The following is a 16,316-nucleotide window of genomic DNA, read 5'->3' as shown; positions in this document are numbered from 1 at the left end:
TGATTGGGAGTCTCATAGGGCGGCGCACAATTGACCCAGCATCGTTAGGGTTTGGCAGGGGTAGGCCTTCACTGTAAATAAGCATTTGTTCTTAACTGACTTGCCTATTTAAATAAAGGTTAAATAAAATATCTATTTCATTTTTGTGCTTCATCTAAACTTTTGACCCAGTGTGATGCTGTGAACGTTTGCGTTTCACAATGAGATAATACCCTGCTGGCAGTTAAAAGGCAGTCTACCCTACTGGCACTTAAAAAGCATTTGGTTGAAGAAGTCTTCTCTTTGTTTTTATCACTCCTTCCCTCTGTCCACCATCCAGTTACCCAGAGTGGCTCCTGTGACGTATTGGTTTTCTGCTCGGCTTCCTCCTTTAAGCGTCGCAGCACACTGCTGGCAGTGTTCGTCTTTCCTCCCTCCCTGCCTGCACACAAAGCAGCTGGCTGTTTTATTGGCCTTCTAACAGGATCAGCTGAATCCAGGCCCTTTATTGTGCAGTCTGTGGTGTTAGCGAGAGAGGCAGAGAAAAGACCTGGTACGACTGCACAACTTGACTTCCTAAATTCCACTAGGGTCCTTTAGAGAGGAAGGGAAGCATGAAGAAGGCCGCCTTTGGGATGCGTGTGCTGGTGGAGCAGAGGCGTGAGCCCTCCTCTTTGGGTTTCCTCTCCCGGACAGTTCAAATGTGGGCTCTCTCATCAGGAGGCTGTTCAGAGTTGCATCAATGTAACATGACAGGCTAATTTTAGATACAAGACAAAACAGAGGGGCAGAGTTGTGTGAATGGGTGTGTATCCAGCATGAAATGTACACAGAGGAAAGTATTTGCTCAAATATGTTCACAAGTAAATTATAAAGCTGGTACATGATTTTAATTCGTTTTTTTGGGGGGGGCGGGGATCCCTGTCATCCAAATGTTTTGTAATCTATTTATGCTATTTTTTCCCCTACAATTGAAAATAGTGCTTTTGTTGAGGATGATTAGGCTACTTTTATTTGGAGTCAGTTTGTACTGTAGTAGTAGATAAGGCATAGTAGGTGGTGTGTATGCTTGTTAAATGCATTATTGCATTTTCTCTTTCATCCCCTATAAAATATTGATCAGTTGGTCAATAATTTAGTATACTCTATTACTCCATAATGGAGTACTTATGTTCACTGTGGTCACAGGTGTATAGTTTTATTTAACATTTATTTTTTATGACTCTGTTTGCAATTCACAAGATGGAATACTCTAATAGTTGAGGACATTGATGAAGAGAATGTGTGTACTTTGAAAGGGGGGCATGAACACTGAGCAGTCGAGATTATGCACGCACAGTTGTGTTCAAGATGGGGGGTTTACTCAAATTGGAGAGTACACAAAACTATGATGTTTGCAAGCCTCAGCTAAAAAGCATGCCATCCTATCATGTCCGGTATTGAAACAGAACATTTGGTATAACCAAATATTTATGGTGAAACTATGGACTTCGAAGTTCCGAGGGGATCTTCGAGTGAGGTTGAGTGATTTTACGAAAAGTCCTGCGCAGCGACGCTCAAGTACTTGATGGGCCATGGCACGAGAGTGGGGTAGTTAGCATTCTACCCTGGACAGCGGCAGATTATTGCGCAAGCGCACCCTATTCAGTGTGCATCAATACCGTGTGTGAGTTCAAGAGAGGGATTCGAGAAAGCCTTTGATATGGTTGCAGACATGGATGGAGGAAAGCGGAAAAGAAGTATCTGCTCACGGCAAGAGCCGTTGGCTGCACTGAAGATCTTGAAAGATGGGAACAACAAGCGTGACGAAATCCCCGATAGAGTGACTCTGAAAAAAGAAATAGGACTTTTAAGCGCCTGTACAATAATCATAGGTAAGGTTGGTAAAAATGTATTGCATTTTAGAGACTTAGTTTGTTCATTGTTTTATTTGAATGCGCACCTTATAAAATAACGTTGTAAATTTGCTATTGACAGCATTTGCCCTTACTGAATGAAACATTAGTTTTCCAATGATGGATTATGTAGGCCTATTATTCAAGTTAATATCCTATATTTAGTCACAAGTTTAATGTTTAGAAATAGGCCCATCTTCTCACCTGTGATGCTAAGAATATGTTACTATTTGAGCTGATCGTGTGGTAACATGACAAATAAATATGTGCATTAAATGTCTACCTCAATGCTTACGTGGCCAAAATATATTAAGTCTGTCAAGTAGCACATTGGTTGTCAAGCAGACGCACATTTTCTGCCGAAGCAGAAGAAATGGCAGGGACTGCTTTAATAAATCGAATCTGCTTGTTGAAGGGTGCAAGTTAAGATATAAACCCAAGTGTCACCTACACAGGGTTGGGGAGTAAAATAACTGACAAATAATCTGATTACAAAAAAACGAACTAACCAATTACATTAGCAGGAAGAAATATTGTAATCAGACTACAGATACTTTTGACAAACTAGATGGATTACTTTTAAATTCAGAAATGTTCAAGATGTTTGCAAAAAATACATTATACATTATGACACCTTTCTGTTTTCACAATGACATTCAATTCAATTTGCAAATTTAAGTTTGTTCCACCTGAGGGAGTCCACAAGTCAGAGGCCACTATAATGACACACCGCATGTGTTAGATGGATCCTCATCAGGTCAAAGTAATCAGGTTACATGACTGATTTTGGGTAATCACAAAATATCGCTACTGATTTACAGTAAAGTAAATCCCACTATGCAGTCTGGAAGATGCATATGTATCATGACTAATAAATTCAATTTTAGGTGGTTATGGTTTTCAGACTAATGATAAATATGCTGAAGGTTTCAGCATGCTCTGTTGCAATTATTACATATGTTCTGACTTGACTGTTTACATTTTGTTTTAGAGTTACTGTAAAATGGTTATTAAACTGAAAGTCTAAAATGTAAAGAATAGGCCTATGTTCTATGCCATTTCTACTGACAGTTATGTTTTTCAATTACATTTCCTCACAGCAGGCCCCAACCTACTCTAGTGGCTTTTGATAAGTTACATTAATGAAACTTTTTTTAATCAAGATCGGTCCTGTAGAAAAAAGTGAAAATCCCTTTGACTCCTGGACCTCCTGGAAGGTCTGTTCCACCACAGAATGCAGATATTTTTTATTTAACCTTTATTTCAACAGGGAGTCATGCTGAGACCACGGTCTCTTTTACAGATGAGCCCTGTATACACATCAATATACACTACACACATCACTATACATCATAATATGCACATCAAAACACGAAAAGCAAAACACAATCATAGAAAATAGTACACACAATGCGTGTGTGGAAGAGAGACACAGTACAGACCACCAACTGTGATTGGACAAATTGAGCAATCCAGACCAGGAAGTCTATGCTGGTTATCCACCCTGTTGTTTAAAAGTTATACATCCCAGTATTAGCATTTCTGACAGGGACACAAACCTAAATGAAAGCCGGCCGTGTAGAGTCTAGAAATAATGCAGGAGATGATTTGAATTCAATTCTTGCGGATGGCTCATGCCTGAGCTCGACAGTTAAGAGTAAATAATTTATGTCCAGTTATGTAATCGAGGTCTGTGCCACTTGGCTGCCTTCTGCTGTGCTACTCTGAGTGCTCTACCCTGAATGTGTTGGTTGGGATACACTTGGTCTGCGTGTAAAATGGCACCCAATTCCATAATGGCACTACTTTTCAACGGGGCCATTTCCCTTGGACATGGTACAGCCATATTGGAACCCAGATCATTTTATTACTTCAATGAGTGTGGTTGATGTGGAAGCAAGCCTCTTGAGTTAGATGGTAGCACTTCCTACTTTGACTGCTTGATCTCCTGTCCAAAGCTCTGTTCACTCACATCAACAGTATAATTGTTCCATTTCTGAGGTCCTCTGTGGACGATGTGTTAACTTGTAATGATCATCAGGAAGGATATTTTTCTCAAGTATATCTGAAGAGAGAGAGCCATATCATTTCAGGGTTGATGTGAGGATAAATCAGTGAGTACCCTTTAGCTAGCTCAAGGGGAAGTGTATAGACCAGATTATATAATATCCCCACTTTCTACACACTGCAATATATCTATTGTTTAGATCTCAATGTATTGTTTAGTGTTTTTCTTTTTTTGTTTCCAAACACATGATACAGTTTTATCAGATTTTATAATAGTCATATAAATAAATACGGTACCAGTTAAAAGTTTGGACACACCTACTCAGTCAAGGGTTTTTCTTTATTTTTACTATTTCTACATTGTAGAATAGTAGTGAAGACATCAAAACTATGAAATAACACATTGAGTCATGTAGTAACCAAAAAAAGTGTTAAACAAATCAAAATATATTTTATATTTGAGATTCTTCAAAGTAGCCACCCTTTGCTTTGATGACAGCTTTGAACACTCTTGGCATTCTCTCAGCCAGCTTCATGAGGTAGTCACCTGGAATGCATTTCAATTAACAGGTGTGCCTTGTTAAAAGTTAATTTGTGGAATTTATTTCCTTCTTAATGTGAAGAGAAACGACAGTCCATCATTACTTTAAGACATGAAGGTCAGTCAATACGGAACATTTCAAGAACTTTGAAAGTTTCTTCAAGTGCAGTCGCAAAAACCATTAAGCGCTATGATGAAACTGGCTCTCATGAGGACCGCCACAGGAAAAGAAGACCCCGAGTTAACTGCACCTCAGACTACAGCCCAAATAAATGCTTAACAGGGTTCAAGTATCAGACACATCTCAACATCAACTGTTCAGTGGAGACTGCGTGAATCAGGCCTTCATGGTCAAAATGCTGCAAAGAAACCACTACTAAAGGACACCAATAAAATGAAGAGACTTGCTTGGGCCAAGAAACACAAGCAATGTACATTAGACCGGTGGAGTCCAAATTTGCGATTTTTGGTTCCAACCGATGTGTCTTTGTGAGACGCCAAGTAGGTGAACATATGATCTCCGCGTGTGTGGTTCCCACTGTGATGCATGGAGGAGGAGGTGTGATGGTGTGAGGGTGCTTTGCTGGTGACACTGTCTGGGATTTATTTAGAATTCAAGGCACACTTAACCAGCATGGATACCACAGCATTCTGCAGCGACACGCCATCCCATCTGGTTTGTGCTTAGTGGGACTATCATTTGATTTTCAACAGGACAATGACCCAACACACCTCCAGGCTGTGTAAGGGCTATTTGACCAAGAAGGAGAGTGGATGGAGTGCTGCATCAGATGACCCGGCCTCCACAACCCCCCGACCTCAAAGAAATTGAAATGGTTTGGGATGAGTCGGACTGCCGAGTGAAGGAAAAGCAGCCAACAAGTGCTCAGCATATGTGGGAACTCCTTCAAGACTGTTTCAAGACTGTTGGGAAAGCATTCCAAGTTAAGCTAGTTGAGAGAATGCCAAGAGTGTGCAAAGCTGTCATCTAGGCAAAGGGTGGCTATTTGAAGTATATTTTGATTTGTTTAACACTTTTTTGATTACTACATGATTCCATATGTGTTATTTCATAGTTTTGATATCTTCACTATTATTCTACAATGTAGAAAATAGTACAAATAAAGAAAAACCCTTGAATGAGTAGGTGTTCTAAAACCTTTGACTGGTAGTGTATATATACACTCCCGTTCCAAAGTTTGGGGTCACTTAGTAATGTCCTTGTTTTTGAAAGAAAATCACATTTTTGTCCCTTAAAATAACATCAAATTGATCAGAAATACAGTGTAGACTAAATGACTATTGTAGCTGGAAACGGCAGATTTTTGTAATGGAATATCTATATAGGCATAGAGAGGCCCATTATCAGCAACCATCACTCCTGTGTTCCAATGGGACGTTGTGTTATCTAATCCAAGTTTATCATTTTAAAAGGCTAATTGATCATTATAAAACCCGTCAGTTTATTCTTGTTTTGAGAAATGAAGGCAATTCCATGCGAGAAATTTCCAAGAAACTGAAGATCTCGTACAACGCTGTATACTACTCCCTTCACAGAACAGCGCAAACTGGCTCTAACCAGAATAGAAAGAGGAGTGGGAGGCCCCGGTGCAAAACTGAGCAAGGAGACAAGTACATTAGAGTGTCTAGTTTGAGAAACAGACGCCTCACAAGTCCTCATCTGGCCACAAAACACCAGTCTCAACGTCAACAGTGAAGAGGCAACTCCGGGATGCTGGCCTTCTAGGCAGAGTTCCTCTGTACAGTGTCTGTGTTCTTTTGCCGATCTTAATCTTTTATTTTTATTGGCTAGTCTGAGATATGGCTTTTTCTTTGCAGCTCTGCCTAGAAGGCCAGCATCCCAGAGTTGCCTCTTCACTGTTGACGTTGAGACTGGTGTTTTGCGGGTACTATTTATTGAAACTGCCAGTTGAGGACTTGTGGGGCATCTGTTTCTTAAACTAGAGACTCTAATGTACTTGTCCTCTTGCTCAGTTGTGCACCGGGGCCTCCCACTCCTCTTTCTATTCTGGTTAGAGCCAGTTTGTGCTGTCCTGTGAAGGGAGTAGTACACAGCGTTGCACGAGATCTTCAGTTTGTTGGCAATTTCTTGCATGGAATAGCCTTAATTTCTCAGAACAAGAATAGACTGACGAGTTTCAGAAGAAAGTTCTTTGCTTCTGGCGAATTTTGAGCCTGTAATCGAACCCACAAATGCTGATGCTCCAGATACTCAACTAGTCTAAAGAAGGCCAGTTTTATTGCTTCTTAAATCAGAACACCAGTTTTCTATTGTGCTAACATAATTGCAAAAGGGTTTTCTAATGTTCAATTAGCCTTTTAAAATGCTAGACTTGGATTATCTAACACAACATGCCATTGGAACACAGGAGTGATGGTTGCTGATAATAGGCCTCTGTACGCCAATGTAGATATTCCATGAAAAATCTGCCGTTTCCAGCTACAATAGTCATTTACAACATTAACAATGTCTGCACTGTATTTCTGATCAATTTGATGTTATTTTAAGGGACAAAAAAAAGGATTTTCTTTCAAAAACAAGGAAATTCTAAGTGACCCCAAACTTTTGAACGGTAGTGTATATTTTTAAACAATATTTACATTGCTTGTTTTTGTGTGTATGCATTCTAGTAATACCTTCTCCCTCTCCACAGGGAACATCATAGGTTCTGGAATCTTCATCTCTCCTAAAGGGGTTCTAGAGCACTCGGGTTCAGTGGGTCTAGCCCTGATTGTGTGGATACTAGGGGGATGTATAGCTGCCCTAGGCTCCCTCTGCTATGCTGAGCTGGGGGTCACCATCCCCAAGTCAGGGGGGGACTACTCCTACGTCACAGAAATATTTGGAGGCCTTGTTGGGTAGGTACCTCTGTCTCCCACACCTACAGTTTATTTCACACCCAATGTGTATAGTTTGCAAGCTGATTATGAAATATGTAACATTAGGTTGGATCAATGCAGACTACTTTGGGAATACATTTTTAATTGATACTTTCATATGCTTTTCTCTGTGATGAAATTCACATGTTGTTGATGTAGCCTATGCATTACTTTTTACCCCAAATACAATTCTGTTCAATACTGTTTCTTTCCCATCCTAGGTTCCTTCTGCTGTGGAGTGCAGTGCTCATCATGTACCCTACCACCCTGGCTGTCATCGCCCTGACCTTTTCTAACTATGTCCTACAGCCTGTCTTCCCAGACTGTGTCCCTCCCTACATGGCCACACGCTTGCTGTCAACAGTCTGTCTATGTGAGTACTGCACCGTGTGTCTGACTGTGTGTGTGCGTGCATGCTTGTGCTATGTTTTATGGGAAGTTTATCTGGTGCAACAGAGTAAAATATCTATTATGTAACAATTGCCTCTAAGCCTTTTAAAACTCTCAGAGAGGAGACATGAATATTAAAATGCATGGTGTATCAAATAGAAAATGGAAGGGGGAGACAGGAATATTGAAATGCATGGTGTGTCAAATAGAAAATGGAAGTGGCAGACAGGAGGGGGAAGAGTGAGCCGGAAAGTTAGGGAAACAAAGACGGATGAAGAGTACAGTTTCTAAAGTATGTATAAAATCATCCCAATGGGCAAAATATGCCATGGGATGTCCTAGTGACCTAATTATCTGGTTGTAAATTAGTTTTAAGTTCTTTATCAAGGAGACATTTGGTTTTTAGGTGGTTATAGACATCCTTTTATTGGTCGCTAAAAATACATCTAAAAACATCCTTTTACAACGAAGTTGACTGTGACACCACAAAAGACATCCGAATGACGTCACTGCAACCATTTTTGTGAACCTGAAGGAACTTGGACTTAAATTCAATGTCATGTACAGTGTCTGTCCCATTCGCTAAAGTTAGAGCCAATTTTGTCGCCTGTGATTTGTGTATTGCTTTTCACAGGGTTGCACCCCTCACTCTATGTACAATTTGGACATGCTAGTATTACTAATTACTTGGCAACAAGCCTGAGTGGACCTCCACTGTACCTCCACTGAACCCCATGAAGTAAAGAAAAAAAAAGAAAAAATCCCCATTGTACCATGATTGAGCTGCGGAAAAGCCAACAAGCCAACAGCATTGTGGCCCATGTTTTTTTTAATTGTGATCCTTGCTTTTAGGGGCCATTATTCTCACTTGTTTTTTGGGGGACTGGATGCCAACGATCTGGAGAAAACGTGAGCTTTCTCTCAGCCTCTTCAGGGACCTGCCCGCATGTCCTCTCTGGGTTTTGTTCTGTTGCATCGGAAGCGGTTTGTTTTGGGGGCCTTGACACCTAGCCTTTGTTTGTGAGAGCCAGGCCACCATGAGAAAGAGAGGCAAGCCAATGACAGTGATGGACGAGGTGAAACAATCGTGTCCACCCCTTTGCCTTACCATTTCCCACATTCCGGTCTGCCATGGCAACTGCTAGGCCGCTGCCGCCCGACCAACACCATGTGCCCAGGCGTGAGCCCTGACTGACTGGGAGAGAACATGTCACATTACTGTGCACCTCACGGCTTGCCTGGCATCCCTAATGCCACATTCCGATTGGGCGAGAGCTTCCCTATGTGAGGACAAACATGACTTCTGACTAATCATTGTTGGTAACTTTCTTAGGCTACCGTATTCTATACCTGGGTTTAAATAGTATTTTCTTTTCTCAATAAATGCTTGCCTTAAAGTAACTGTCCAGTGTTTCCAGATTTCTATGAAATATGACCTATAATTAATTATAATATGAGTGAAATAGTTTTCTTTATAATTTTTTTATTATTTAAGTATGTTAAAAAGCAGCTTTTCTGTGTTAGAATGGTGTGGGCATACCCCAACAACAGAATGGTGTGGGCATACCCCAACAACAGAATGGTGTGGGCATACCCCAACAACAGAATGGTGTGGGCGTACCCCAACAACAGAATGGTGTGGGTGTACCCCAACAACAGAATGGTGTGGGCATACCCCAACAACAGAATGGTGTGGGCGTACCCCAACAACAGAATGGTGTGGGCGTACCCCAACAACAGAATGGTGTGGGCATACCCCAACAACAGAATGGTGTGGGCGTATACTGATCATAAAAAATATTAATGCGAGTCGACTGCTGATTGGCAAGCCTTTATGAGAAATAGCAAGCATTTTTAAACATTCTGTTTGAGATACAAGCTTGAGGTGTTTTTTTTAAGTGTTTTTTTCTCCAATTTATGCTTTGGCCACAAATACGAGTATAGGACGAGTCAATAACGTTATTTGGGTATGAGTTAACAGAAGTTTTAAAAGTCCGATTTTCACTGGACAATTACTTTAAAGTATTTGTGTGTGTGTGTGTGTGTGCATGTATGCCTCCGTGTGTGTCTGCAGTGTTCCTGACCTGGGTGAACTGTTCCAGTGTACGTATGGCCACCAGGATCCAGGATGTTTTCACGGTGGGGAAGCTGGCGGCCCTGGGTCTCATCATAGTGGTCGGCCTGGTGCAGATCTGCAAGGGTGAGACACACACACACACACTTACCCTCTCTCTAGATTGGTTTTCATTTTAGCAATCCTGGGACATGCAAGACATTTTGCAACTGAAAATGAATAGAAGGTTTCTTATTTAGCAAGTTCAGATAGTACCTCCCCGTTTCGGATTGCTTTCTTTGGTTTTGTGCCTACTGAACATGACCCAGGTGCCGAAGGTCAATAGCACCTTTTAATGGTCAAAGAGACTATTAAGCTATTTCCCTAAAACAGCCCCTCAGACATTGATGGTGAATTTGTACTTCTCCAGGTAACTACGAGGGACTGACGCCTCAGGTGGCCTTTGAGTTCAGCACGACTCCCTCGGTTGGGCAGATCGCTCTGGCTTTCCTTCAGGCCTCATTCGCCTTCAGTGGATGGAACTTCCTGAACTACGTCACAGAGGAAGTGGTTGAACCGCGACGGTGAGCTTCTGGTTCACCAAACATTATTTTCCTTTGCATTCTATTCTATTCTGTTTATCAATCCAATGCTGTGTACTGAATATGCAGTCCGGCTGTGAATGCGTGAAAGCAAGCATTGTGGAGTGATGCATAGTTGTATGTTGTGATGTTATATCAATGAACATATTGCTAAGGGAAAAAAAGTGATATCCTGCAATTTTACATTCTATAGAGTTATATTTTGCATATCAGCTGCCTTCTTATTTCTCTAACAATGCATGATTTATGAGACTGTGTGTTGATTGCATGGTTTGTATACAGTGTAGATTACCTCATCAATGGTTTGTGTACCGTGTGGATGACCTCATCGGTAGTTTGTGTACCGTGTGGATGACCTCATCGGTAGTTTGTGTACCGTGTGGATGACCTCATCGGTAGTTTGTGTACCGTGTGGATGACCTCATCGGTAGTTTGTGTACCGTGTGGATGACCTCATCGGTAGTTTGTGTACCGTGTGGATGACCTCATCGGTAGTTTGTGTACCGTGTGGATTACCTCATCAGGAACCTACCTCGTGCCATTTACATCTCTATCCCATTGGTGACATTTGTGTACACGCTCACCAACATCGCCTACTTCTCCGCCATGTCACCTGAGGAGCTGCTGTCATCCAATGCTGTGGCTGTCGTGAGTAACGCTGTTCGCTTTGCTTTGCAAAATGATAAAAACTGCATTGTGTACTGTACTTTAATGGTGCCCTTATTTGATTTATTGACCTTTAATTAATGTTCAACACAATGCATGTTTACATAGAGATGACCTTTAACTTGCTGTACATCAAGAGTTATCCCTGGCTTGAATTGTGTCTTAAATGTAAACCTTCTTGTTCTGCTGCAGACATTTGGAGAGAAGCTCCTGGGGATGTTCTCTGTCATTATGCCCATCTCTGTAGCCTTGTCTACGTTTGGAGGCATCAACGGCTACCTCTTCACATCTTCTAGGTGAGGGGTCAACCCTGGGGAAGATGTCCTCTAGGCTGGCTGTGTCTCAATCCACAAGGATGCGGCCTTTGGATTGAGACACAGCCATAGAAACGGAGGCATGTGTGTTTTTTAAGTAAATTAAATGTTTATAAGCCATTTTGGGTTTTATTTGTCTTTCTAGATTGTGTTTCTCTGGGGCCAGAGAAGGACATCTACCCAGCCTGCTGGCTATGATTCACTTTAAGAACTGCACCCCTATCCCTGCTCTCCTCTGCTGCGTAAGACTACCTAACACTACTACGTCTCTACTGTATGTTTTTTTCTCAAATGACACTCAGTGGCCAACATGCAGGTCCTATACCCCTCTACCTTATGTCTTCAATAACGGTCTCTCTCTCTCTCCCTCTCTCTCTCTCTCTCTCTCTCTCTCTCTCTCTCTCTCTCTCTCTCTCTCTCTCTCTCTCTGTCTTGCAGTGTACTGCCACCATTGTAATCCTGTGTATTGGAGAGACACACAACCTGATCAACTATGTGTCCTTCATCAACTACCTCTCCTATGGAGTCACCATCGCAGGCCTGCTCTACTACCGATGGAAGAAGCCCAAACTTTACAGACCAATTAAGGTATTATTAATCCAGGCATGGTTCAATCAGATAAATGATTGACACAGTAATTGACAAAAACTAACAAACTACAGCAACACAGTGAACCTGTTCTCATCAACTGTTGAATACAGAGTAGAAGCAGCTATTTTCTTCTGTCCTCTTCACTAGAGTGATTCATTGGAAGGTGAGACGTCATGTTGACTCTCTTCATTATAAAAACAAAATCTGTTCTCATCCCTTCTTATCAGGTAAACCTACTTGTTCCTATCACCTACCTGATGTTTTGGGCCCTGTTACTGGGCTTCAGCCTGTACTCTGAGCCTGTAGTGTGTGGTGTTGGGCTGGTCATCATGCTCACTGGTGTACCAGTCTACTTCCTGGGGGTGCACTGGAAAGCCAAGCCAAAGTGTATCTATGACTTCATCGGTGAGTGTCCTCCTCTTGAGTCCTGCAAATACATGTCACGTTCCTGACCTGTTTTCTGTTAGTTTTTGTATGTGTTAGTTGGTCAGGACGTGAGTTTGGGTGGGCAGTCTATGTTTTCTGTTTCTATGTTGGTTAATGGGTACCTAATATGGTTCTCAATTAGAGGCAGGTGGTTTTCATCTCCTCTGATTGAGAATCATATTAAGGTAGGTGGTGTCACATTGTTTGTTTGTGGGTGGTTGTCTCCTGTGTCTGTGTAAGTGTATGTTACGCCACACGGGACTGTTTTCGGTTTTGTTTGTTTGTTCGTTTTATGTAGTCAGTTTTCCTGTTATTGCGTTCTTCACGTTATATGTAAGTTCGTGTCCAGGTCTGTTGACTGCGTTTGTTATTTTGTAAATTCTCAAGTGTTTCGTGTTCGTCGTGTTTTCTGTTTTGTTTAATAAATATTATGTCGAACTACAACGCTGCAGTTTGGTCAAATCACTACTCCTCCTTTTCGGATGAAGAGGAGGAGGAACGCCGTTACAGAACCACCCACCGATCCAGAACCAAGCAGCGTGAGTTCGAGCAGTGGACATGGGAGGACGTGTTAAATGGAAAAGGTTGCTACACATGGGAGGAGATCCGAGCTGGAAGAGATCGCCTTCCATGGGAACAGCTGGAGGCGATTAGGAGAGCGGAGGCAACGGGAGAGAGAGACCGGATTTATGAAGGTACGCGGCTAGCACGGAAGCCCGTGAAGAAACCCCAAAAATTTCTTGGGGGGGGGCTAAGAGGTAGTGGGCCAAGGGCAGGTAGGAGACCTGCGCCCACTTCCCAGGCTAACCGTGGAGAGCGGGAGTACGGGCAGACGCCGTGTTACGCAGTAGAGCGCACGGTGTCTCCTGTACGTGTGCATAGCCCGGTGCGGGTTATTCCACCTCCCCGCACTGGTAGGGCTAGATTGGGCATTGAGCCAGGTGCCATGATGCCGGCTCAACGCGTCTGGTCTCCAGTGCGTCTCCTCGGGCCGGCATACATGGCACCAGCCTTACGCATGGTGTCCCCGGTTCGCCTACATAGCCCGGTGCGGGTTATTCCACCTCCCCGCACTGGTCGGGCGACGGGGAGCATTCAACCAGGTAAGGTTGGGCAGGCTCAATGCTCAAGGGAGCCAGTACGCTTGCACGGTCCGGTATTTCCGGCGCTACCTCCCCGCCCCAGCCCAGTACCACCAGTGCCTACACCACGCACCAGGCTTCCAGTGCGTTTTCAGAGCCCTGTTCCTCCTCCACGCACTCTTCCTATGGTGCGTGTCTCCAGCCCAGTGCCTCCAGTTCCGGCACCACGCACTAAGCCACCTGTGCGTCTCCAGAGCCCTGTACACACTGTTCCTTCTCCCCGTACTCGTCCTGATGTGCGTGCCCTCAGCCCGGTGCCACCAGTGCCGGTACCACGCACCAGGCAAATAGTACGCTTTGAGAGTCCAGTGTGCCCTGTCCCTGCTCCCCGCACTAGCATGAAGGTGCGTGTCCTTAGCCCGGTGCCTCCAGTTCCGGCACCACGCACCAGGTCTACAGTGCTTCTCATCCGGCCAGAGCCATCCGTCTCACCAGCGCCATCTGAGCCATCCGTCTCCCCAGTGCCGTCTGAGCCATCCGTCTGCCCAGTGCCGTCTGAGCCATCCGTCTGCCCAGTGCCGTCTGAGCCATCCGTCTGCCCAGTGCCGTCTGAGCCATCCGTCTGCCCAGTGCCGTCTGAGCCATCCGTCTGCCCAGTGCCGTCTGAGCCATCCGTCTGTCCCGAGCCATTAGAGCCGCCCGTCTGTCCCGAGCCGTCAGAGCCGTTAGTCAGTCAGGAGCCGCTAGAGCCATTCGTCAGTCAGGATCTGCCAGAGCCGCCAACCAGTCAGGATCTGCCAGAGCCGCCAACCAGACAGGATCTGCCAGAGCCGCCAACCAGACAGGATCTGCCAGAGCCGCCAACCAGACAGGATCTGCCAGAGCCGCCAACCAGACAGGATCTGCCAGAGCCGCCAACCAGACAGGATCTGCCAGAGCCGCCAACCAGACAGGATCTGCCAGAGCCGCCAGCGAGCCATGAGCGTCCAGAGCCGCCAGCGAGCCATGAGCGTCCAGAGCCGTCAGCGAGCCATGAGCGTCCAGAGCCGTCAGCGAGCCATGAGCGTCCAGAGCCGTCAGCCAGCCATGAGCGTCCAGAGCCGTCAGCCAGCCATGAGCGTCCAGAGCCGTCAGCCAGCCATGAGCGTCCAGAGCCGTCAGCCAGCCATGAGCGTCCAGAGCCGTCAGCTAGTCATGAGCGTCCAGAGCTGCCATGTATCCAGAACTGCCCCTCAGTCCAGAGCTGTCTCTCTGTCCGGAGCTGCCCTTCAGTCCGGAGTTGCCCCTCTATCCTGAGCTACCTCTCTATCCTGAGCTACCTCTCTATCTTGAGCTACCTCTCTATCCTGACCTACCTCTCTGTCCTGAGCTACCTTGTCCCGGAGCTGTCCCTTATTTTTGTGTTGCCTCTTATATTAGGTGGGTGGAATAGGAGGGTGGTCATTCTGAGGGGGAGAAGTAAGCTGGGATTGACTATGGTGGGGTGGGGACCTCGCCCAGAGCCTGAGCCACCACCGTGGTCAGATGCCCACCCTGACCCTCCCCTAGACTTTGTGCTGGTGCGCCCGGAGTTCGCACCTTAAGGGGGGGGTTATGTCACGTTCCTGACCTGTTTTCTGTTAGTTTTTGTATGTGTTAGTTGGTCAGGACGTGAGTTTGGGTGGGCAGTCTATGTTTTCTGTTTCTATGTTGGTTAATGGGTACCTAATATGGTTCTCAATTAGAGGCAGGTGGTTTTCATCTCCTCTGATTGAGAATCATATTAAGGTAGGTGGTGTCACATTGTTTGTTTGTGGGTGGTTGTCTCCTGTGTCTGTGTAAGTGTATGTTACGCCACACGGGACTGTTTTCGGTTTTGTTTGTTCGTTCGTTTTATGTAGTCAGTTTTCCTGTTATTGCGTTCTTCACGTTATATGGTAGTTCGTGTCCAGGTCTGTTGACTGCGTTTGTTATTTTGTAAATTCTCAAGTGTTTCGTGTTCGTCGTGTTTTCTGTTTTGTTTAATAAATATTATGTCGAACTACAACGCTGCAGTTTGGTCAAATCACTACTCCTCCTTTTCGGATGAAGAGGAGGAGGAACGCCGTTACAATACATGCTTGTTTTAGTAATCCTGGCCTCTTTCTTTGCCCCCCAAAATATCTGAATTTCTGAATTCAACCACATGTATTTAATGGTATTCAAACTCCCTAAACCCTATATATAACAAGTATCAAACCATTCTTTATTTAAGTAGACCCAGATATATGGCATTTAAAAGGAATACTATGTTAGTGGTCTGGTCAGACACTTTTTTGTGATGCTAAACGTGGGACCTGTTTTCTCACAGAGTCAGCGACCTACGTGGCACAGAGGCTGTGTTTCGTGGTCTTCCCCCAGTTCGACCCCATCGAGATCAGTCCAATCGAAGAATGGCCCGACAAATCTTCTGACACTCTATCTAGGAAGTCTTAAACTCTTTTTGCCTTCTGAAGTATTTTTCTTTTTGTATATTCTGTCACTGTATGAGTACAGACACGGCCCGTTCCTTATAGTGGAGCCCATTGTCTGGTCTCTGGTAACCTCAGACTCATATCCATTTCTTTACAGCTAGGTGGAATTGCCTGCGTTTTGAGGCATGGGCCACTTGCAAAAAAAATGTATTCTCTTTTTGTACTAAGTCGTCAAGGACAACAAGCTAATGGCAACAGTATCACATTTTGAAACAGACTTCATATGCCCTAAGGAAGTATTTGAGCCTTTGGGTTTTAATTCACCTAAGATTTACTGTGCATCATTGTGCCTTTTAGGGGAAATTGTGTACCTTATTAACAAAAGTGTATCTTACCTATTATTTGAATTTGGAATTTGCTTTGCTTTGTGTGTTCCT

The 16,316-nt window shown here is 44.1% G+C and overlaps 1 protein-coding gene across 1 annotated transcript; it reads left to right on the top strand.

Moving 5' to 3' along the window:
* Positions 1 to 1,693: 1,693 nt before the first annotated feature.
* slc7a10b (solute carrier family 7 member 10b) lies at positions 1,694 to 15,901 on the top strand. Its single transcript, XM_039016916.1, has 11 exons — positions 1,694 to 1,853; positions 7,098 to 7,302; positions 7,545 to 7,696; positions 9,788 to 9,913; positions 10,197 to 10,350; positions 10,893 to 11,016; positions 11,227 to 11,330; positions 11,494 to 11,590; positions 11,787 to 11,936; positions 12,167 to 12,344; positions 15,777 to 15,901. The coding sequence occupies exons 1-11, from the start codon at positions 1,694 to 1,696 to the stop codon at positions 15,899 to 15,901; spliced, it is 1,575 nt and encodes a 524-aa protein (XP_038872844.1).
* The last annotated feature ends 415 nt before the right edge of the window (positions 15,902 to 16,316 follow it).

This window comes from Salvelinus namaycush, chromosome 21, assembly GCF_016432855.1.
Source record: "Salvelinus namaycush isolate Seneca chromosome 21, SaNama_1.0, whole genome shotgun sequence".
In the NCBI taxonomy this organism is placed as follows: Eukaryota; Metazoa; Chordata; class Actinopteri; order Salmoniformes; family Salmonidae; genus Salvelinus; species Salvelinus namaycush.
Note: the sequence above shows the minus strand (reverse complement) of the source record. Positions and strands in the feature narration are given on the sequence as shown.

Excerpts from the sequence above, each read along its gene's own strand:
- slc7a10b (XM_039016916.1), top strand. The coding sequence starts at position 1,694 with ATGGATGGAGGAAAGCGGAAAAGAAGTATCTGCTCACGGCAAGAGCCG. Across the intron at positions 11,017-11,226 it reads CATCCAATGCTGTGGCTGTC|ACATTTGGAGAGAAGCTCCT; the intron begins GTGAGTAACGCT and ends GTTCTGCTGCAG. Across the intron at positions 12,345-15,776 it reads GTGTATCTATGACTTCATCG|AGTCAGCGACCTACGTGGCA; the intron begins GTGAGTGTCCTC and ends GTTTTCTCACAG.